This window comes from Natator depressus, chromosome 11 (assembly GCF_965152275.1).
Source record: "Natator depressus isolate rNatDep1 chromosome 11, rNatDep2.hap1, whole genome shotgun sequence".
NCBI lineage: Eukaryota > Metazoa > Chordata > Testudines > Cheloniidae > Natator > Natator depressus.
The window spans coordinates 35589652-35613633 of NC_134244.1; the positions used below are offsets into that span (position 1 = coordinate 35589652).

The 23982-nt window shown below is 41.0% G+C and overlaps 1 protein-coding gene across 1 annotated transcript in view; it reads right to left on the reverse strand.

Annotated features, from left to right (window-relative positions):
• SLC38A11 (solute carrier family 38 member 11) overlaps positions 1–17915 on the reverse strand; it is a 41885-nt gene extending 23970 nt beyond the window's left edge. The window contains exons 1-7 of the mRNA XM_074966830.1: positions 17613–17915; positions 13298–13415; positions 12762–12836; positions 7042–7176; positions 5041–5106; positions 3378–3484; positions 1143–1222 (exon numbers count right to left, since the gene is read on the reverse strand). Coding sequence (XP_074822931.1) covers positions 1143–1222; positions 3378–3484; positions 5041–5106; positions 7042–7176; positions 12762–12836; positions 13298–13415; positions 17613–17663 — 632 coding nt within the window. The 5' untranslated portion in view covers positions 17664–17915. The remainder of the gene's footprint in view (positions 1–1142; positions 1223–3377; positions 3485–5040; positions 5107–7041; positions 7177–12761; positions 12837–13297; positions 13416–17612) is intronic.
• Between the last annotated feature and the right edge of the window lie 6067 nt (positions 17916–23982).

Genomic DNA, 23982 nt, shown 5'->3' on the forward strand with positions numbered 1-23982 from the left:
TTCTGGAATTTGAAATAATTGCTTTAATGAACAGTGAAATGTCAATATTAATTACATTAATTTAATTTAACATCAGTTCCAACTTGACTGTCCCCTATGTGAAAAACAGTTAGACATGACATTTCAAGGACATCTACTCTCAGAATCATCATTTCTGAAATTACTATCTTCGAAGGAGAGAATGAGAAGAAATAAAATATCTGAGATAGTATCTACAAGCAACACATCCTTATGAAAAAGTAGATTTAATCTAATAATTTTAAACCACTACATATTAACCCAAAAAACATGCAACACAGCATTAAGGGTGTGCTGTAGCACAAAAATGAGCAAGAATACAGAATTTTAAGACTGAAACATCATCCTCAATCCATACTACTTTGAACCGGATTAGGCCATTAAGGCACTGACTTCCTTTTGCACTCATGCACCATTCCGGGAGGAATTCTGGAACAATTGTGTTTTAGGAGCCATGATTTCTCTGTCAACACTCCACCATGCGCAGGGAGTATGCCCACTGAGCATCCTTTGTACAGTTGGCTTGCTACCTAGACTAGTGCTAGAGCAGAGCATGACTATGGCCATACTTTCCCCTTTGGAGAAATTCACACGCACAGATGCAAAATGGAAGCAGTCCCTATGCTCTTCCAAGCACACAACTGCTACTGTAAATGGTCCCTTGCTCAGGAAATGGAAGAAAAAGAATGCCCCTCCTTGAACCAGGCACAATCTTTCTTTTTGTTGATGGAACCTGCTGCAATAGTGGGCGATCTTGTATGGCATGTGTAAAATGTTCTAATCCCAGGAGACAGCTGCACAATGTAGGTGAGTTAGGGATGAGATGTCAGCCATAATGTGAGTAAACTACAGAAGAATTTAAAACACCACATACCTAGCTGCATCCCTTCCTTTTCCCTATATCATAAATTCTAATCTCAATAGACCTGAATGGCAGGTTTAAAACAACTTTTCATTTTGCTATTAGTAAAATGTATGTTATTTCCAATCCTTAAAAGAGACAAGACCTGGTGTTTTAGTTCTACACATAAGAATGCAAAATAATAAATAATAAAGTTCATAAATTAAATAATAAATAATAAAGTTCACTCTGTGGCAGCCAGAAGTGATAAAAAAATACTTACACTAGTGGGCCAAGGGTTGTTGTCCTTATCATCACAATGACCAGGATTACAGTGGTTAAAATCAGAGAAATAAAAGATACCTGCAAATTACAATCCAAATGTTTTATCAGTTCGCTGGTCAGAATTTCAGTAGTTTTAGCAATGTATTACTCTATTTGAAAACTTTCTTCAAAAAAGTGAAATTAATAGCATAACTACATTTTTTAAGTGTCTGCCTTTCCATAGAAGCAGGTCTTTGTTTTTAAAGAAGCATTCCAAGATTTCCATGTTTTATTTGCTGTCATTGTCTTTTAACAGCTTTATGACCAATTGAACCTTTAGTCCACTGCTACTACAAAGAGTCTTGTTTGCAGAAATGCTGGGCATCTCTGGTTCCCCCTTATTTCATTTAGAATTGTGAGTGCAGACCCACTATAGCTATCATTTAAAAAAAGCTTATTTATGAGTAAATGGCAAATGCAATTATGAAGGTCCAGGATTTTTATTTATTTATTTATTTTTGTCGACAGACCAATGTTTGTGTAGCAGCATATATGGCTCCCTGCCCTTGTATTTTGAGAATGCAGGCTGGCTAGTCCCTTCCTGTGAACAGCAATGTTTTCCTGTATTTGGGTAGTTGTATAACACAACATGATTTGAAATTATGAAACATCAGACAGATTCTACCCAGATGTAAGCAAGTACAATTTCATGGAAGTCAGTGAAGTTGCATCTGCTGACAGCTGGTCTGAATTTGGCTTTATATCTTTTAGGGCACATGAGACATCTATAAATGTTTTAAGCTTGAGGTGTTATAAAGCATGCAATTGTAAAGACATTTAATATACATAGGCATTAATTTTGCATTCTGATAAGCAAGGACATAAGTGTCCACCTGCAGAGATGAGACTGAATAACTGGAGTAAAAATTTGCCCTGATTGGCTACTATTGCTTCCCCGCTGTCATCATTGTACAAATGATTTGAGCTACATTCTTAGGGGGAGATGATGATGTAAGATTAAGTAGCTGCAAACCAGATTGTGGTCGCCCCCTGGGCATAAAAAGGGTTGCAGTTTGCAGCATTGGTCTTAGAGCCAAATGCAGCCCACCAAATTCACCTTACTTCAATCAGTTGAGTGGCCTTAGTAAGGAGAGGAGCTGATTAATACTCTAGGCAAGCCACCAAAATGTTCTACTCTTTCATTACAAATTAAAATTCATTTCAATATAAGCAATCCATGCCTGTGAAGAAAGCGATCAAAAATTCAAGTTAAATCTAAGACTGATTTCAGAGCACAATGAAGAAAGTTCATTTTGTTGAAAGTTCCACATTAAAAGAACTAGAATTTGTTTTTAATACTTTTAGAAATTAGGAATATTTGCAAGCAATCCAAGCAACAAAGGCGATATTTACAATAAATGAGATCTTATTCATGCTAAGAGGAAATGTTTGCTCATTAAACTATTTAGGTCTTCTTCTATAGAAAATTATAATTTAATGAAATTACAGAATGTTGAGTTGTTTTATACTGCTAATAATTCCATCATTTCAACATTTACTGTAAGTATATTTCATTTTCATTCAATCAAGTTATCATGAATTTAAAGTGCTTGTTCAAAATGTTTAACATGCAAGTGTGATAAGTCCCTTTACATTCATTAAGGACCAGATTGTGATCTCTTTTCCCATGTTGTATAGTACCTTGCAACATAAGTATTCCCACTGAAATTGATGTAACTAGTTGGGGGAGTTACCACATCGGGCCCTAAATTTGATGTGTGGTTTCTTTAGGAGGGAAGTAATAATTTAATCTCTCAGCTAACATGATGTTATTGGCTTGTATTCTGTTGTACTTAGGACTTCAGAACAAGTCCATCAGCACCAGAACTATTCAGTCATAATGTTAAATTCACTTGTCTGAGCCACACAATAGGACTCTTCAAATGTATTCTACTTTCCTAAAATGCACTGAAGGTTCAACATCCATTTAAGTCAATGGAAAGTCTCCCAATGATTTAAATGGGCAGTGAAACATGCCATGAAATCCCAATGAAAACAACAGGGAATACACAAAAGAAGGGAGAACAGAATAGAGATGTGTTTTGCAAAAGAAGATTTTAGCCTATCGTGCTTTACTGTGCTGTAAAAAACTGTTGGCAGTGTAACTGGACATTCTCTAAAAATATAATAAGCTGCATTTAAAACAATGATTTGATATAATTGAACCAAGATATTCATTGGCATTATGATTTACCTTTGCCAGTTTTGCTATGTCACGATAGAGAGACATAGGCAGGGTAAAGATGATGGTAATACACAGAATAATGACTTGGCGGTAAGTAAGTAAGTTATCTGGACCAACTAAAACAAAGGAAAACATTATATATTTAGATTTCTCTAAGAAATGGATGTAAGGAACAGATAAGTTAGATTTGAAACCCTAGTAGCAATGTACCTTAGACCATGCCCCAAAACTGAAATCAAGGAAACTCCCACAGATGTCAAGGTTAGGCATTACCTGGCCTTAGGACAGGTACACCTGGCCAGTGCATGCTCACAGGGATTTTGTGAGAATAAGTTGAGTACATGCCAACATACGTACAGTATCGTGTGCACCTAACTATGAAATTCCGACCCAACGTGCATAGATATATTATAAACATCCGTCATGGGTGGGATTTTAGAAAGTGCTCAGTGTTGGCCTAACTACTCCCACTGAAATCAGTAGAGTTTTACCACTGACTTCAGTAGAACCCAGTTAGGCTAAAACTCAGTGGTTTTGAAAATCCCATCCTACCTGCACATATATATAGCTTACAACAGAAAAATCTAGCCCTCCAACGTGAGGTCTGAAGCAACATCAAAGTTTCAGCTGTGTAATCCATCAGTCAAGAACAAACCCAAGAGTCTGTCTTGGCCCATTCAGTCTGCACTTGCATATGGCAGCGGACAGAATTCGATGTGCAGCTCCAAGTGAACCCTGGTTTTATTATTGGTAGTTTGCTCAGTTGAATAGGTTGGCATTGTTTTTAACACTCATGTTGGGAAGTCAGATTTTTTTTCCTGTGTATAAGAGGATATTTCATTTTTAAAAAATCTTTTAACGGGGCCACAATATTTTGGATTTATCATATTAGAGAATGTCCTAAGTGGTACATTTGTAATACATGTTCAGCTATGTAGAAATGTTATTGTTTAAACAGACATTAAAGAAACAATTTGCATACAATCTAACATTGATCAACAGAGCAACAACAGTTCTGGATGATTATCATAGCTGATACCATTAAGTCCCAGAGTGCAGGATATGCACTGCACCGGCTTAAGCCATGACCTTGCAATCATATGACTTGGCACAGGAATCTACTACTATCAGGTAGTAGGACTGGAGCTGTAGAGTGCAGGAGAAGCACATGTAGACATTAAAAATATATAAATAAGGTTCTTTTAGATTATTAGGAGACTGTACAATAGGTAATTCATGGAGGAAACATATTTTGGCCATATTTACTTTAGACAGTGGTTCTCTACCTGTGGCCTGCGCCACATGTAGCCCAATTAGCACACAGCTGTGTGTGCTAAAGGGAGCCCGTGTGGTGGGGTCTGGGTTTCCACCTGCCCCGGTGCGGTGTGTTGGGGCTGCCAGCCTTCCCCACGTGGCAAGCACCAGGGGTCCTGCATGGTCCGGGGTCTGGGGCTCCAAGCCAGGGTCGGTAGTCTGGAGCTGCTGCCCAGCCCCCAACCTCCAGGGCAGCCGCCCGGCCCCATGCAGCAGGAGTCCGGGTTTGGGGTCCGGGCTGCTGCTGCCCTGCCATCCGGCCCCTGCAGCCCAGGTAACACATTGTGGGCCGCAACTGCTTTAGACTGACACTCTACCTAGTTAATCTCACCCCAAAAAATGTTACATAACCACTTACCTCCAGGAATTGTTTGAAAAACTTTAGTCAAAGTGTCTCCTGTTATTATGTTGTAACTAATCATGGCTTTAAAAAAGAAAGATTGCTTTAATACACATCAGATATGATATAAAGGCCCAAACATATACTACAGACTTTTAGATTGCATGCAGCTGAAACCCTTGCCCCCCATCCTGGCTGCCTCTTTTTTGGCTGATTTTCTGATCTCCCTGCTGCATTCAGCTGCTCTTCACAGATCTCCTTTCATGTTTGTTTTAAAAGTTAAATCAAGAGTTACAGAAGCAAAACTGGGAGCATTAAGTAATAGATGTGAGGACTTGAAAGGGACCCAGACAGATGAGCAAGACAGTTGAATTTTGTGCCCAAAGACACTTACTTCAAAAGGGAAAAAAGGCTTTTATAATTGCCTCTGCTTTCAGCAGTGATTCACGGACAGACCACTTTCAACTTCTAGTTTCTATTAGAAAAACCAAATTATGTGCATTCAACAGTTCTTGTTTTATTTTTATAGCCAGTCCCATGGGATGCCAAATGCATGGAGCTGTATCACCACATACTGTAACTTGTAAAATCAGCTATTGTCCATACTTGTTCAAGAACGGTAGTTGATTTTACAAGACACAGTGAGTGCCACTAAAACTCAACATTTGTCCATCTGCAGTAATCCAGTTCCATGGTGTCTCAGATTTAAAGATAGGAAGATACCAAGATTACTTCAAGTAGCTCTTACAGAAACACACATTTTAAATGGCAGCTGCTATTGACTATGTGGTGATGTGTGTCTAGATAAGTGAGAGCCGGATAGAGGCAGTAAGTTAAAGGTTCCCTAGCACTAGTGCAGAGTCACTGAACTCTATCCAATATAATGGCAGAGGGACTAAAAACGATAATGCAAAGAGAAAGCTAAAATACAGGGCTCCTCACTTAGGCATCCATTGACTTTATTAGGAACCTGAATAAGGACTGAAGGATTGGGGTCCAAATTTACACACACACATTTCTGAACTAGAAAAAATACACACATGTGGTCTTTATTACGCTATCTCCATTCATTTATACACTCACAAATCCTACAAACACTTATGCATATACTTAACTTTACTACTGTGACAGTTCTGTTGGACTCAGTGGAACAGCTCATGATACACATGTGCTCAAGTTACTAAGTCTTTGCAGGTTACGTCCATAGTCTTTATTATCCTCCTCTATTTTCTCTGATAAAGCAACTATTATTTTCCATACAGAAAGATTATGGGCCAAAGTTTTCCAAAGTAACTGGTGATTCTGGGTGCCTCTATTTTTGAATGCCCAACTTGACATGTTAAAGGGGCCTGATTTCCAGAAAGGGCTGATCACCCACTCTGTGGATTTCAGGCCCGTTTAATGTACCTCATGTTGAACACCCAAAAATGGAAGCACCTGAAATTACTACTCACTTTGGAAAATCTTGGCCGTGGTCAATAGAACAGATTTTTACATTTAAAAAAAAAAAAAGATAAAGAACCATATATTGAGTCTCACATATGTGTTCTTTCCAACAGACCCGGACCTATCACTGGCCCTTGAAAGCACAAGGTTCAAATATAACTAGAGTGAAATCCTGGCCCTACTGAATTCAGTGAAAGTGTGGCCAGTGACTTTAATCGAGCCAGGATTTCACTTTTTAGAATGCATATGATAACCTGATTAAATACATACTAGCATGTTTTCTTATTTCAAGTAAGCAAATATTACAAGACAAACTCTGAAGCTTTCGAATGTTCTATAAAGATGTTGTTTATTAAAAGGATTTATTTTCTTGGGTTTTTCGTGAGAGTCATGAAAAAATTGCCTAAGGATAGGCAATATTTCCATTTTCCTTGCCAAAATAATGAAAAACAAACTAACTCTTTTCATGGGTCCATTTCTAAGTATTTTTAACTTCAACAGTATCTCCCTCTGGTAATTCAAAAAGGATCGTTAATTATAAGTTTACAATATATAACTTTATAATGATCTTACCAATAAATGGATATAAAAACTGTAGTGTTGAGAGAATTAGGTATCCTATAAAACCATATGATTTATTGACCAGTTCCTGGTAGCTGTTCGTACCAGAGAGGTTTCCTCCTTTAATCAGTAATATAATGGAATAATCTGTTAAAATAATATAGAAGTAATATTTGAGACCATAATTTTTCTATGTTCTGAAGAAATAGTTTGCAAAGTATTTAAAAAAAAAGGCAAAGAAAGCAATCATTAACTGAAGCAACTATAGTCAACAGGAAGGGGAAGGGAAAGGAAAACACTGTGGTTCAGTGTGTGCATATGCCCAGCTATCATCCTCTGGATAGAGAGGGATTTGCAGGCCTATGGTTGTGGCATTCCAACTGTCAGAGATCCCTGAGAATCCAAAGAGAATTGGAAGCCCATCTTTCCTGCCCAGGGAGTATGTAACCCACCCTTTCTCCCTCTCTAGTAGTGGTTACAACATGTATAGAAGTTGGTGAGCCTGCTACAGCCTTGGCTAACAGAGCAAGGTCTTTTAGCCCAGGCAGTACAGACTCATGCTTTTAGGACCAGAGGGCCCAAGATCAAAAAACTATCCAGTAGCACAGCATTATGGGTAGCAGCCCCAGACAATGTGCCTGTTTCCTAACACAGCAGTGTATACTGCTTACAGGCCCCTACAAGTGCCCCACCATATTTTTTTAAAAGGGCACTTCTCTCATTAAATAATTGATATAGTGATTAACAAAAAACCCCAGCAAAAGTGTTACTAAATACAAACAGTATGAACCATTTCTAAAACTATCTGTGCCAGGGTCCTCAAGCTTTCCCACTAAGCTGTTGCTCTTTCCCAATCACCAACAGATGCAAGATACCTGATCCTTTCAGTTGCAACTGCAACTACCTATTTGGCATGTTGAGGTTTCCCTCTTCCCCAGCACACCACTGCAGCTCTTCCTGTTCTGGCAGCCAGTGAAGAAACCCAGCTGCCACTCCTACCACCACTGCTTATTCGATGGGCAGGAAAGATGGGGCCCACATCCCGTTACTATGTCATGTGGACCAGGGCCTCCATCTTCTCAGGATGGCTGCTGCTTGTCTGGCTTTGAATCCTTTCCTAGAGCATTGGGCCCTGTATGTGGGGAGGGGCCTTGCCAACATACACCTATGAAGTAGAGGACTTTATAATCTCCCCCTCCTGCACATATTCCTCTATTGGGGTGAGAGAAAAGCCCCCAGGGCCTGCTAGCCTGTAAGGGAGGACTCTCTTGCCATCTCTGTGAGGGCTGAGGTCTCCCTCCTGGTGGACAGACCACAGCCCACCTGAAGAGAAAGACTGGTGGGCTCATAGAGGAGCAAAGTCCTAGGTCCCCTGAAAAGGAACAGCAGCAGCAAACTAGATTTCCTCTGCTCTCTAGCCTGCCCAAAGACAGAATGCAGGTCAGGCAGGAGAGAACCCCCAACCCCCCTGAAGACTGGCACCAGGTTTCCCCCACCATTCCAAAGGGCTCTTATGCAGATGGCATAAGTCACCTTATCTTGAAGAGTGGAGAAACACAGGAACCCTATGTGTGGGTTTGGCTAGAGCTCTGGATTATTTTAATCCACTACTGGTTGATGGGTTGTGCTTTAGTTTGGGGGCTTTGGGGTGTGTGTGAGAATGACCTGTTTTTAATTCACCTTTCCTTTTTACTTAATTTCTATATTTATGTTTTGTCTTTTATATTCATTTTACTAGACACAAATAATGTTTATACACGAAGATTTATTTTATTGCAGAGACCAGGGATTGAATGCACATGAAAATGAATTATGCTCTTATCCAAGACAATACCACTTCAGGAAAGAATTAAGAATACTGATAGAATTACTTCCAGACCAAACCTCAACCATTTCTGAAGTATACTTTGGCACCTTTACCAAAGCACAGCTTGAACTAACACTAAGAGTTAGCTACAGTAGACTGCTGGAACAATTTTTATAATGGGGTGCTGCTGATGGAAACCATGTATTTGGTGTTTGTTATTACTACTTCAAGTCAGGGGGTGGAGCAGCACCCCTAGTTCCAGCACCAATGGTTGGCTATGCTGAGATGTTCTGGTGAGGACGAGCTACAATGCAGAAGTTACTGCCCTAGTGCTGATAAGTTTTGCCAGGTAGTTCTGCCTTGCCTTGCCATCCCATTTCTATTCAGGTTTCAATCTGTCTGTTGTCTACGTGCAATATGCTCTAGTAGCTAGTAGCTGTTTCTTTCAGTGAACAGCATCAGTATTTATCATCTCCTGGCAGATGTTAAAACTGCAGGGCTTGTTTGAAACACTGCTTAGTATAGTTATAAAATGCCAACAGATAAGTGCATAATTCAATAACATTTCACATATCCTTTATTAATTCTTCACAATGATTAAATAGGGAATTTGTATGACATGTTAATAAGAACACAGAATCCAGAGAGATTCCCTTAAGCATGTGGAATTCACATAAAACACACATCCATTATAACTGGTAGCAAACAGCCCCCTTGCAGATATTCAGGGATGCACAACATTAATTATTGTGTATTCTGAGCTGTCCTGTACAAGAAATTATAGCAATGGATCTTAGAATCATAGAACTTAGAGATGGAAAAGTGCAGAATTGTTCTTAGTAATTAAAATTAAAAAAAGAAAAGAAAAGAAGCCACAGAAAACAATTAAAAAAACAGTTAACATTGTTTAGTGACAATATATTTACCAATCATGTCATTTTAAAACAAGGACATTAAAAGCACAAGACTATATTAATATACTTTATGGGGGATTTTAAGCAACATTAGAAGTCAATAAATTCAGAAGTATATTTCCCACCACAGTAACTGTATCATGGTTATTTGCACAGAACACATTAAGGGCCCAATCCTTAATATGCCAGAATGCTGAGGCACACAAACTCTCAGGTTTTGGACATATGACTCTATGCAGTAATGCAAAATACTAAATACTCAGATATGCAAGGGAGCTGAGTCAGTCATTATAGGATTTTTTTTTAAATTCCTGGTCTTTGTGCATGCAACTAAAAATTCCATTAAAATGGGTGGGAGGGGGTGCGGGGGGGTTGGCCATCAGACATAATGAGAATTCTTGGTATTCAGTAGTATAAACATGTTGCCTTTGGGCCAAATCCTGACTTTATGGCCCCTTTAGGTAGTATTTGTAAGCCACAGAAATATACCCTATAAACATATTTAGTACAGTGCAAAAGTACTAGTGTAACCATGATTTTTATTGATACAGGGGCGCATTTTCTGTTTGTTATAGCTTATAGCATCAAGGATGATTCACTGCTCGTTATACTACATTGTACTTCTGTAAAGAGATGCTTCCTTATGGCTATGTTTTCAGTATACTAATGTAACACTTATCTCTCATAGTGTACTTGCAGATGTTGTTAATTTTTTTTAAATGAAGATTTCATTTCACAGATATTCATGGCATGAGATACACTTGACACTAACCCTTTCAAGAAAAGTTTTCTGAAAACTACCATGCACAACACATAACTGATAGATTGTGAAGTGCTCATGTATGGTAATGATTAAAGTGCCTTTTGGATTCTTACCCAAAAATCAGTTATGAACATTAAATCATGATTTATATCCTAGAATTATTAATTAACACTACAAAAACACTATTTTTTTTTAATCATGGCTTCCAATCCACTGGAGTGATTCAAGAAGACATCTTTTAAAATCTGCTACTATACATACTAATCTGTAACTTTACATTTTTTGTTGTTGTTGTTAGAAATGGTCTTCCTGCAGCGTATGCTTACTACAATAGTCCTTTTTGCTAAACAAAATTCTCTCTTCTTGTGTAATTTTTTTTATTTGATAACAATGCCCACCTTAAAAGTATTCTGTGGTATATTTTTCCATTTAGAAGCAGAATTCTATTGGCATGTTGTTTTATAGTTATCAACAGCGCAACAAAAATTGTGGAATTCATGAAAAAAACCACTTCCAGCTAGAACAGTGGTGTCCATCCTGTGGCATTTGAATCTCTTAAGTTCTGACCATTAATGGTACTATAGTCAGAAGAAAATTTGTATTTGGTTATAAATAGAGCCATATTCTTCAGCCTAAATCAGTTCCATCCCTACCCTTCTAAACTGCCTGCCACTGCTTTGCCAGCTGAGAACTGTGGGTAGGTTTCTGCTTCCTTTGCACAGCTTAAGTGGTGCCAAAGATGCGGAATAGGGCAAAGATTCAGCCTCAAACTACTAATGTTGGGTCACTGACCTCTGAGATATTATTGTTATGGTGGGAGTCACCAAATGTTGCTGTTACAGAGTTTTTCAAGGTCTTTTTCCTACCATGAGAATACTATTCAGTTTCCTGATATGGTTTCAAATCAGGATCTAGGAACAGGTGTCTGAATTGAGTAATCTCAGCTCTTCCCTACAACAAATAGTTGTTTTGATATTTCCTAGGGATAAATTCCTGATTAGTAATGAAAGTAGCTATGGAGACGGCCTTTGGTACAGGAATTTTAAAAATGTGTCCAAAACTGCTAAGGTGGCCTGGATGAATGGGTAATATTTTGAGGGTGACTTAAATTTCTGTTTAACCCAACAATTATTATGAATAATTATATTTGGGCTCCAGTCTTGTTTGAGGTTTACACAGTGTTTAGATTGTCTATTGTTAACCCAGTTGATTGTGTCTTTTGATTGTGATGCGTAATTATAATAAGCCAAATGAGGGAAAACTAATCCACGCAATTTTGTAGTTGTTTTACAGAACTTTAGAACTCACCCTTTGTGTTTTATGTTTCCATATGAATTTTAATAGTGCATCCTGCCATGTTTTAGTGGTGTATCAAGGATACCAAGAGGGATGAACTGAAACAAATATAAAAACTTCTGGTAGACAATAACTTCATCTTCACCTAGACTACCCTACTTATCCAAGAATTTCATATTTGTTCCATTCTTCCAAGTTCTATTATTTTATTCAATGTTAGAGGGTAATTTGTCTTAAAAAGATTTTTGTTTCTCCACAATATTTATTCCTAAATATTTTAAAGATTCCTTTACCTACTTAAATTTATGTGCCACAGCATGTTTGGGGATCAGGTTAAAAAGGCTGGTCACAAGGCATATTCACATGGAGAAGTTACAAAAAGAGTCCCATTGAAGCCAATGTGGTTTACTTAGGTAAGTAAATGCTTATCATGGGATTCTGCAATTTGGCCCTTTATGAATGAAACCTATGGGAATTTAGGTCAATTTTTGTTGAAATTATCATATAACAACTTATTTTTAACTTATTAGTTGAAACTAATAAGTTTTAATCAATGCTGTGATTTTGGAACACAAACAGTGTACAACTCACTTGAGGATCAGGGCCTTATTTAGCATTGAAACTTTTTAATACAAACAAGTGATTTGTAAGAATAACCCTTATTTATATCTCGCACTATCATACTCTAGTCTAGGAAACTAGACTTCCCGCATAATGAATCTCCCACAATAAACAGCTTTAAATATTGTACAGCATAATTCTCCACTCTTGCTAATCTGCTCAGAAGATTAATGAGGTAAGTAAAAAAAAACAAAAAAAAAAACCCTCTTCCTTTAATATAAAGTTTTGATTCACAGACATTCTTATTTAGTTATTATGAAGTTCAACTGAAGCTAATTTTTGCAAGACTAGTTACACTGTCAGTTTAATAGAGCAACTGCTTTCATGGTACCTGTGATATAGGCAACACCAACTAAAAGCAATATTCCTAATGGAAAACCAGCTTGCTTCATTGAATAAGGCAATCCTGTGAATAATGAAACAAACAAAAGATTAGTGAAAAGCCTTTTTAAATACTTTCTATTTATTTGTGGTGATCTTGTTGTAAAGGAAGCAGTCTGTTAAAAAAAAAAGTCTATTATTTATTCCCAAAACAGGAACAAACAGTTTAAAGTTCCTCAGCACTGTCCTATATGTATACCTCAGACTTGAGAGGGATCATTTTTGAGGGCAAAGGGTAGTTCAGTCTTAAGTCCACCCAGTACTTGATCTCTCTGCTGGCTCTGCTAACAAGGTTACACATTATTCAACACAATGGGGCCTCTGATTTCAGTTGGCACATGTAGTGTTGTCACAATACAAATACATTATAATAATACCATAGTCACAGCAGTAAAATAATGTGAGAAAAACATGTTTTTCACATAACTGGAGATTTATACATATATGAAAGGGTGATTAGAATAAAGTGAAGAAAAGTGTATTTACCTATTATTCCCGATCCTATGATAGAGTTGACAACATTAAAACCAGCTGATGGGAGATCACTGTTTCCTCCTTTAGTCCTAGGCTTACAAACCAAGGCTGTTCTGTCATCTGTTTCTATCTATTCCAATAAGAGAATATTAGTGTTATAAAAAAACATATTAGACTAATGGAGAACAATTATGTCAGACATGTTTTGAGTCTTACTAAGTTACAGAAGTATGCTTTATCAATCTTCTGCAGCTTGTTTTGTTCTGACTAGATATCAGTTGAGTCTGGATCCACATAAGCTTTAGAAGTGGGATGATGGCCAAAGATCTGTTCTCAGTGAGATTTTGGCCCCCAAAGGATGAAATATCATGGAATCAATCTGGTATTCTTCCAAGATTTCAGCCACATCTGACCAAGCAGTAGAAAATAAGCCACTTCTGATTTTGGATCAGCCCCAGAACCAAAATCAGAGAGATGGATTCAATTCCAAGAATTTAAATCAGAATATACCAGAATCTGAAGAAGTGCTCAAGCGTCCAGTGATGACTTTTTTCTGCTTCTAACAAATAATTTCTTTCTCAACCACAGTGAATAGCTAATTGATATTAATAAAATTGGCTTGCCCCAGTAAACTGCCATGTGAAAGACCCAAATTCAAGGCAAAGCTTAGACTCTCACTGCAGTAGCCAGTAGTTTTGCAGAGATAATGTTCTCAGCCTCTAGATCAGGGGTTCTCAAACGGGGGGCCAGGACCCCTCAGGGAACATTATTACATGGAGGGTCATGAGCTGTCAGCCTCCACCCCAAACCTTGCTTTGCAGCCAGCATTTATAATGGTGTTAAATATATAAAAAAGTGTTTTTAATTTATAAGGGGGTCACACTCAGGGGCTTGCTATGTGAAAGGGGTCACCAGTACAAAAGTTTGAGAACCACTGCTCTAGAAGGTTCATATTAGTCTAAGCACATCCTTCTCTTAGAGAGGCAATACACTGTCCAGGGAAATATACCATCAACCAGGAGGTCAATAAATGCAGTGATATGTAATTAAAAGGAGGAACATAAATTTAATGAAGAAAATGGCAATTCAGAATTAAAGTATGATGATTTAGCTTGTACACACCATGATACTGAAATCACCATCTCAGAGAGGTAGGAGCTTGCTAAATATATACATGAGTAAGACTGTCACAGAAGTCACAGATTCCATGATTTTCTGGGACCTCCGTGACTTCTGCAGCCAGCAGGTGCGACTGACCCCAGGGTTGCGACTGACCCCAGGGTTGCCCGAGCAGCTCGAGTGGCCCCAGAGCCAGCCACACCAGCCCCCCTGCAACCTGTGATGGACAGGTCCTGGGCCGACCCCGGCCAGCAGCAGCTGCGGTGGTCCTAGGCTGCCCCCTGGCAGCAGCAGCAGCATGGCAGTCTCAAGCTGGCAGGTTCGCCCCCACCCCCAGTACCAGCGGGCACCCCGGAGGCCCCCCTCCAGAACAGCAGCTGTGCCCCTGAAGCCCCCCAGAAAAACAAATATTTAGTCAGGGGTATATAGTACAAGTCATGGACAGGTCACGGGCCATGAATTTTTGTTTATCTCCCGTGACCTGTCCTTGACTTTTACTAAAAATGCCCATGACTAAATCTCAGCCTTACACATGAGACACTACAAAAAATAATTCAGCTCAGATGCCTGTAGCCAACACCGCTGGAAAAAAAGTTAAATATGACTGATAAACCAAAGATTGATTTACTTCATAGGAATCTGTGCAGTGCCATAATCTGATAAGCATGTAAGAACATCACAACAGAATTAAGTGGCTACATGCAACTCTTCAAAGTTGCCTGCTGTTGACAGCAGTGTACACCATCAGCACTTCCACTGGACTGGAACAATTTAGGCTCTCTCTTTTGTATTAGGTATTTGCGTGTTTCTTTGCATTCTTGCATTTGCACATTTCTTTCCACCATTTCTTGAACCAAAAATATTTTTTGCTTACTCAAAAAATTGTACTATACAAGTCAGAAATTCATTCTTAATTTTATTGTCTCATTTCCGGATCGCTGCCTAACATGCAAAATACAAATTTCTACCTAGTCTTTAGAACGAGTGATTGTCGTCAGACTGCATTGGTACCCCTGTAAAGCATCCATTAAATATAAATCCTTATAGTCAAGCTTTGTGGAAATGGGTGGACTAGCCTGGACATGACCCTTTTTAACATTTTTACTATTGCAGAACTGGCCTTCAGTCTTGGCAACAGTGTCAATAAAGCATCTCAGAAATCAGTAGAATGCTAGACTGTATTTGGTATATATGGGAGAGGAAAAGCCCATGTTAAGAGATGTATGTCCAACAAATCTGATTCTTTAAAAGTTATCAATTTGTGTCAGATACAGCAGGATGTAGTATATTAAATTAATAGTTTATTCTAGGGCTGTCAATTAATCGCAATTAACTCACACGATTAACTCAAAAAATAATTGTGATTAAACACAGTTTTAATCACACTGTTAAACAATAATAGAATACCAACTGAAATTTATTAAATATTTTTGGATGTTTTTCTACATTTTCAAATATATTGATTTTAATTATAACACAGAATACAAAGTGTACAGTGCTCACTTTATATTATTTTTATTACAAATATTTACATTGTAAAAAACAAAAGAAATAGTAGGGAGGAGAGATAGTTGCCTATATAAGACAAAGGCCCTAATATTGGGATGGTCCCAATAATATAAGGACATCTGGTCACTCTACCTGAAAGTGAGAATAGGCATTCACATGGATGGCACTTTTGTCTGAGTGATTGGCTGAACAAGAAGTAGGACTGAATGGACTTGAAGGCTCTAAAGTTTTACATTGTTTTATTTTTGATTGCAGTTATTTTTTGTACATAATTCTACATTTGTAAATTCAACTTTCACGATAAAGAGACTGCACTACAGTACTTGTATTAGATGAATTGAAATATTTTTTACAGTACAAATATTTTTAATCAAAAATAAATATAAAGTGAGCACTATACACTTTGTATTCAGTGTTGTAACTGAAATCAATATATTTGAAAATGTGGAAAACGTCCAAAATATTTAAATAAATGATATTCTATTATTAACAGTGTGATTAATCATGATTAATTTTTTAATCGCTTGATAACCCGTGTTTATTCTGATCACATGTTTACCGCATTTCATGTATTTTCATGTTGGATAAAATGGGAACTTATTCTTGTCTTGGGATTCTTACATCTGATGAAGTGAGCTGTAGCTCAGGAAAGCTTATAGTCAAATAAATTTGTTAGTCTCTAAGGTGCCACAAGTACTCCTTTTCTTTTTGTGGATACAGACTAACACGGCTGCCACTCAGAAACTTTAATGAATTTTCTCCCCTTTGATATTCATGTGAAAAACAAAGGCTTAGGCAACTGATCTTCAGACGCATCAAGCACCCCACAGCTCCTGTGAGCTGTTCCAGGTGACAAAAGAAGTGTGTGTTTCGGTGTGGTGGGAGGAGTCAGGATTAAATCTCAGGCCGCCTGACTTCTGCTGCTGTGTTTTATCTTTCCTTCCCTATATTGCTCATGTGGAGCCACTGAGATGAAAAGAGATTACCAGGAGCAGTTATTTCTGGTGACTGCCCACGGAAGACTTTGAAAGTCTATTTACGAGCAGTTCTGTTGCTAGCAACAATTTGTATAGCTTTTCCTCTTTTCCATTTTATTTTTATAACTACCTCTCCTAGCATCATTTGCACTAAAACAGCTGTTTAGTGAAGCCTACAGCTAATTAAATATTGACATTGACAGTCTTTTCCCAATCCTTAATCATAAAGGTGAACGAGTAGATCGTGCCTGAGCTTGTACACTTTATGGAAAGTTTTGCAAAACTTATTTCCTGTCTTACAGAGTGTTCAAAGCAAATGCAGAAAAGTGCCTTTAAATAAATAAGTGAAGGACTTTAAACGTGAAATGTAGCTGGGTGAAGAGCAGGCTTGGGTTCGTTTCTTCTGTCCACACCAAGGAAAGAGTTCGCTGTCAGACACGGAGCTCCCAGGCCAGGCAATAATAGGAGGCTTTCAAAGCGTTGGGAGTGAGACTGTTGCATGCAATACCCGCCCGCCCCCCACAAATCACACATACACACACACCGCCCGTACCCCTCAAGTTCTGCGTCTCCAAGAGCCAGCAACTTGAAACACGACCCGCAAATTCTGGTCTGCAGGAGGCTGAGCTAACGGCGCTGCCTGCCTCCACCCGGCCAAGAAGGGCGGCGGGGGGTGAGTTTCTAGCAAGCCAGCGACACTGACCCCAACCTCCCCGCGGTACCTGGTGAGCAGGGCTTGGCAGCGGGCGCTCCCGCCGGGTGTGCTGCTCCATCGCGGGGCGACGGACGAGCCAGGCTCCCGGAGGAGCAGCAGCCGGTGGCCCTGCCGGGAGTCCCGTCTGCGGCTGCCCAAGGGCGCCCCTGACTGCGCTGACTGGCTGCCCTGCCCAGAGCCGGCCGGCAGCCGCGATACCGGGCTGCGGGCTCCAAGGCCACGTGCCGCGCGGGAGGTGCGGAGCCCTCCTCCCCCCCAGGTTTGTAGGGCGGTGTGTGAGCTCCCGGGTGGAGCGCTCAGCGGCAGCGTGAAATGTACATTCAGCAGGGGAGAGGTGCCCTGGGGCAGGGAGTCGGTGTTTTGCTCACAGAGCGAGGCAGGGTGGTTAAGATAGGGAAGGGCTGGGGAGTAAATTAAGGCTCTGGAAGTTTAGGCTGTAAAACAGAACTCCCCGGGGGCTGGGGGTGTTTTGGAGAGAACACAGGGGACGGAGAGGCAATGCAGCCAAGCCCGCTGAGCCAAGGTTACATTCAGAAAAGGGGGGGGGGGGCTTGGGGTGGAGGTGAAAAGAAGGGGCCAAAACCCAGGGCAGGGGTAGCTGTGGGCAGGGGTGAAAGCGGGCGGTGGGGGCCGGTTCTGCGCACTGGTGAGACCCACACCGGCGGTAGCCAGCCCACATTAATGCGCTTTAATGTCCCTGCCCCTTTTGCCTGCCCTGTGGGTGACCCTGCTGGTAGGGTCCCTACCGCCCAGGCCACCGACGGGGGCGGGAGGAGCCGGGGGAAGGGGCAGCAACGTTAAGGCGCGGCAGCGGCAAAGGACTGTCCTTAAAGCGCTGCCTCGGCAGTGCTTTAACTTCACTGCCCCTTCCCCCTGTGGCGGCCCTGCCGCTAGGGTCCGTACCAGCGGGGTCGCCAACAGGGGGGGCAAGAGGGGCAGGGACATTAGAGCGGGACCACAGCAGCGCTTTAAGGATGGTCCTTTGCCGCCGCGGCGCTTTAATGTTGCTGCGCCGCCCTCCCCCCGTCGGCGGGGGGCGCAGCAACGTTAAAGCGCTGCCGCGGCAAAGGACCCTGCGGCACTTTAACATTCCTGCCCCTTTTGCCCCCCCACCGCCAACGGGCGTAGGGTGGCAAAGGGAGCAGCTGCCCTGGGGCCAGCGATTTAAAAGGGCCTGGGGCTCCGGACACCGCTGCCACTACAGCAGCAATGGCATCCGGAGCTCTGGGCCCTTTAAATCAACACAAGAGCCCTGAAGGGCGCGGGCCAGCCAGACTGAAAGGGCTGGTGGGGGGATGCTGACCCCCCCAGCCCTGCCCCTTCCACCCAAGGCTTCACCCCTTCTGGGAGCCAGAGCCCCCCGGCTGGTAAGTGGCCTCAGTTACTTTCACCCCTGGCTGTGGTATAAAGAAGTTCCCACTCACATAGCACTTATGTGGCCTCATCACCTTAGTATCTGAGCGCCTCACAAGGTCTAACCTATTTCTCCTCACAGCCCCTCAGTGAGATAGAGCAGTGCTGTTATCCCCATTGTACAGATGGGGCACTGAGGCACACACAGACTAAAGACCAGATTTTCAAAGGTATTTAGGCAGCTAGTGGGATTTTCAAAAGTGCCTAGAAAGTTAGGTGCTTTGTAAACCCCACTATATGCTTAGCTGCATCTTTGGGTGCCTAAAAGGTTTTGAAACTCTCTTTAAGGCATTGGCCTGAGGTCATACAGGAAGTCCCTGGGGGAAGTAGAACGCAGGTCTTTCAGGGCTAGCGTGCAGAGGGACTGAGCCCACCCATGAGGAAAGCAGAGCTGCTTCCTGTACCCTTAGCTTCACACTCCCCCCAGCACAAGGGGCAGGTTTGCGGGGGTACAAGCCTGAGCAATAGCTGGAGAAAGGGTAGGGTCAGCGGCTGCACACAGCGGTGGGAGAACTAGACAGGCAGAAGAGTAGACCAGAGTCAAGGTGTGTTGTTTTCACACACCCATGCAGGATTTCCCTCAGAGGTAAAAATAAACAAATAGCCCGCTCCCATACTCCCTGTGCAGGGATCAACTCTGGGAAGTTCAGAGCATCTCCAAATAGTTATAAAAACCATTTTAAGCCCAGCTTCTGCATCCGGACCAGTGTGTAGGGATGTGCCTGTGCAGAGCCTTCTTGAAATCAAGATCCGATTGAATTCAGGTGTGCTGCTCACAGGAGCTAAAGCCAACAGTTGCATCTCATTTTGGAGCATCAGAGCCCTGGAGCAGGACTGTGTCATTCTATGAGTGTGCAAAAACCTTATACAAGAGGGCCTTTATCTTGATATTGGTTCCTAGATTTAACCCCAGTGAAAATAATAATAGAGAGCTGGGTCCTGCAATGAGCTTCCTGGGGCTAGGTGCCTGTGCCCAGGTGGGGCTTATTGCAGCCTTTGAGTCATAGTATTCAACGTTGTTTTGGAGTGGGTTTGGAAAGGCACATGCTCCCATTTTCTTTAACTTGAAATACCATTGCACTGGTCCCTCAGAAATTAGGCTTCTGTGTGTTTCTGGGAATTTATGAAACCCTGAATTTGTAAAACTTTTGTTTAACTCTATAGGACAATGAAAACCCACAGGGGATGTGACTAACACCTGCTATAAGGTCATATCTGTTCATGAACAGCAGTTTTCCTACCTACTTCATGTAATTTATTAGGTATATGTACATAGTTATTGGATTGCTACTTTTGTTCTCCTAAAATAGACCAAATTAGTATAGAAAACATCTACTAAGTATCCCATAATTCATGCAAGTCCCTGGAAGAAGAAAAAATCAAATTAAAACCTGACTAAGGATACAGTAAAACTATAGAAGCAAAATTCCTGGAAAAACAGTATTTATTAATAACAAATTGATTTTGATAGATGTTGTTTCCAAGTACAGCAGACTGGAAGAGCCATAAACTCCAATTCTTGGGAAAGTGAATGAGTATAAACAATATAGATGTTAAATAATGATAAATAAATAAAGTAGTTTAACATCTGACTTGCTCACAATGTGTGTAGCACGCACCATGCTGTCACCATGCAAGAAAAATAATTGACTCTCAGTCTGCAGGCAGGAAGAAAAAACAAACCCAGGTGCTATTATTAACAGGGGAACTGACATTAAAGGGGTGTTTAGGTCCTGCAGTAGTCCAGGATAATGTGACAATTGGCCAATTTAACTCGTGTTTCTGACAGGAATGTACACTTTCAGATTTAATTAATAGATTATAATGTTGACCTTTTTCCATGATGATTGTACTTCTTCAGTCAGATGATAGGCTTGAAAAAACAGATCACAATGCCACTGACCTTTTAACTTTCGGAAATGTAGCATATTTTGAGGAATCATGTCACCACCCTCTGTTGAAATTAGAATCTCAGCCTCCTGGTTCTTTTCAAATATAAGTGCAATTCCAATATACAGTTACGTTTATTATTTGGCAATAAAATAGTACATCTTGTGAGAGAATGTAGTTGCTCTACTTGGGCCCTGGTACATAAGGTGATAGGAAAGTGAAATTATAGTTCTAGGTGGTCAGGGAAGGAGCTAAGTCAGGGGTGGGCAAACTTTTTGGCCCAAGGGCCACATCGGGGTGCGAAACTGTATGGAGGGCCAGTTAGGGAAGGCTGTGCCTCCCCAAACAGCCTGGCCCCTGCCCCCTATCCACCCCCTGCCTGCCCTCCCCCGAACCTCCACCCCATCCAACCGCCCCCTTCCCCTGACTGCCCCCCGGGACCCTCTGCCCCTTATCCAACCCCCCAGCCCCCTTACCAGGCCGCTCAGAGCAGCATGTCTGGCCACCACGCTGTCTGGCCGGAGCCAGACACGCTGCCGCGCTGCCCTGCATGAGCAGCCCAGAGTGCTGCCCGTGCAGCGGCATAGCTGTGGGGAAGGGGGGACAGCGTGGGAGGGGCGGGGACTACCCTCCAGGGCCAGGAGTTCAGGGGCTGGGCAGGACGGTCCAGCAGGCTGGATGTGGCCCATGGGCCATAGTTTGCCCACCTCTGAGCTAAGTGACGTGTTGCTGGAGAGAGAGTGTATAGGACTGACTGACAAGCCTGAGGTTGTAGTGAGTTATACACAAGCATTTGGAAGGTAATATATTTTCAGTATAGAATTAAAATAGGAAAACCATTGATGAAAGTTTTTTGATATCTCACTGATGACAGAGTGATACCAGATGATTCTGGAATGGCCAGAATACCCCAAGACTTTCACTTCCAGGCAGTGTCACTCCTGGTGAGTGGAGCGTGGGGGCAATGTTGTTGATTCAAGATGAAACCTTTCAATGTAGTACGTCTGCATGATCTAAGGAGAGCCCCAAATCCATGGATGTGCAGCTGTCCTGTATGGATGACTCATTCACTGGCCCTCTCCTGCCAACAGAAAGGTTCCAAAAGAAAGTATGATATCCCTGACCTTGTGTCTGTTTACCTGTTTAGTAGTAACTGCAGAGGGGACTCTGGAGGAGTTAACACTGCCTCAAGTAATGTTAATTCCGGGTGGAAAGTCTGCATAGAAACCCCCCATCTTCCTCCTTCTGCAGTTCTACACCCAACATCTTTGTGAAGCTCCTTCCACATGGGAGTCCAGGAGAGAGGCTTGTGCAGAGACCCAGGAAAAGGCAACTTTGCCACTGAGGCACTATTCCCCTTTCCCTGCACTCAGGGTAAGTTCTATTTAGGTAGGTTTCAGAGTAGCAGACGTATTAGCGTCCCCTTCACTTATGTAAGCAGAAGGGCTTATCTGGGCTTTAGGAAGTAGTGAGTAATTCAGTACAAAACAGTAGGAAGCAGTGTGGTCTTTTGGTCAAAGCCCTGAACTAACAATCCAGAGACCTTGGGACTGATGGTCTTTCACAATAGCGTAAATCAGGAGCAAATCCAGAAGAATGAGGCACTAGAATAGATGCTACTCCTGGCTCTTATGCAGATGTCCTGTGTGTGCTTGGGCAAATAACATCACCACTCTGTGCTTCAGTTTACCCATCTGTAAGTAGAGGATGATAATAGTTACCAACTTCTCAGGGATGTTCATTAAATAATCTTAATCTATAGGCTTAATTCATTAAAGCTTGCCAAACATGGTGAGTACCTCAGATTGAAGGTGCAAAATATTTTAAACAAGAGGCAGTATGTCTTCACTGAAGTAAGAGCATGGCTGTTAAATTTCTATCGGAGACAGATAGCAGCTCGTTATCATAACAGTTAACATATACAAGATAGGTTTCAGAGTAGCAGCCTTGTTAATCTCTATCCGCAAAAAGAATAGGAGTACTTGTGGCACGTTAGAAACTAACAAATTTATTTGAGCATAAGCTTTCGTGAGCTACAGCTCACTTCATCAGATGCATGCCTACAAGATAATTATCAGAGCATTCAACAGAGTCTGAATTTTCCATTTCAGCAGTTGAGGAAAGAGTCAACAAATACAGAGGAATATAGAACTAAAAGTTTCAATTCTGCAAGAAATCATTGTCCTTTATCATCACAGAAAAAGGTTATTTCTTCAGATTCTGTGGCCCTCTTGAGTAACAGTTTTTATTTGCAAAGTATACACAGGTCTCAGAAAAAAGCAGAATTCTAAGATCATAAGAGTCTTTGCCACATCCATAGTATTTTGTTTCTATCTTTTACTTTCTCTCTAATGGTGTTTCCTTCTATATCTGCTTCCTCCTCTGGTATTTTGTTCTTTTCTTTTTTGTCCACCTCCTGTCTTCCAAACTATCTTTTTTTTTTCAGCTTCTTTTCTATCAAGATAGGTGCTTTAACATTTTCTACGAGACCTCACCTTGTACTCGTATCTCATACTAGAACAGTACAATGTACTTTCTAAGCAATCCTCCCCAGTTTCAAACTGATATTTTAAAAAAGTAATAGTACAGTACTGTGTAACTGAGTTGAGACTCGGCAACTTTAGAAGATATGAATTCTTTTAAAGATGAAGATAAGGACCATGCCTCAATCATGGAGCAAAGCACACAGCAGCATTAGTCTCCATTACCTTTCAGTTCCATTATCTGACTTAAGTGTGGTCACTACAGTCTTAAGCAACAAGCAGTGTGTATTGCCACTGAAACATTTTTGCAGTGTGTTTTTTCTCCTGGCTGTAAACATCTCTGAAGTAGTCAGTGCAGAATAATAATGACAAACATTATTCTCAAACTTGTAAAATATAACTGGAGGCAAAACTGATGACATTACGGGTCACATGCTTGCAAGAATTAATGTTGTGGGTATTCCAAGGGCTGTAGGATCAAGATCCCTGTTTTGTAGACTGCAAACCGTAAGGCCTGGGAAAGAATAAATTAGATTAGAAAAAGAAAATGTGAGAGACAACAAACCATAAAGCATTCACTGAGTAGCAAAA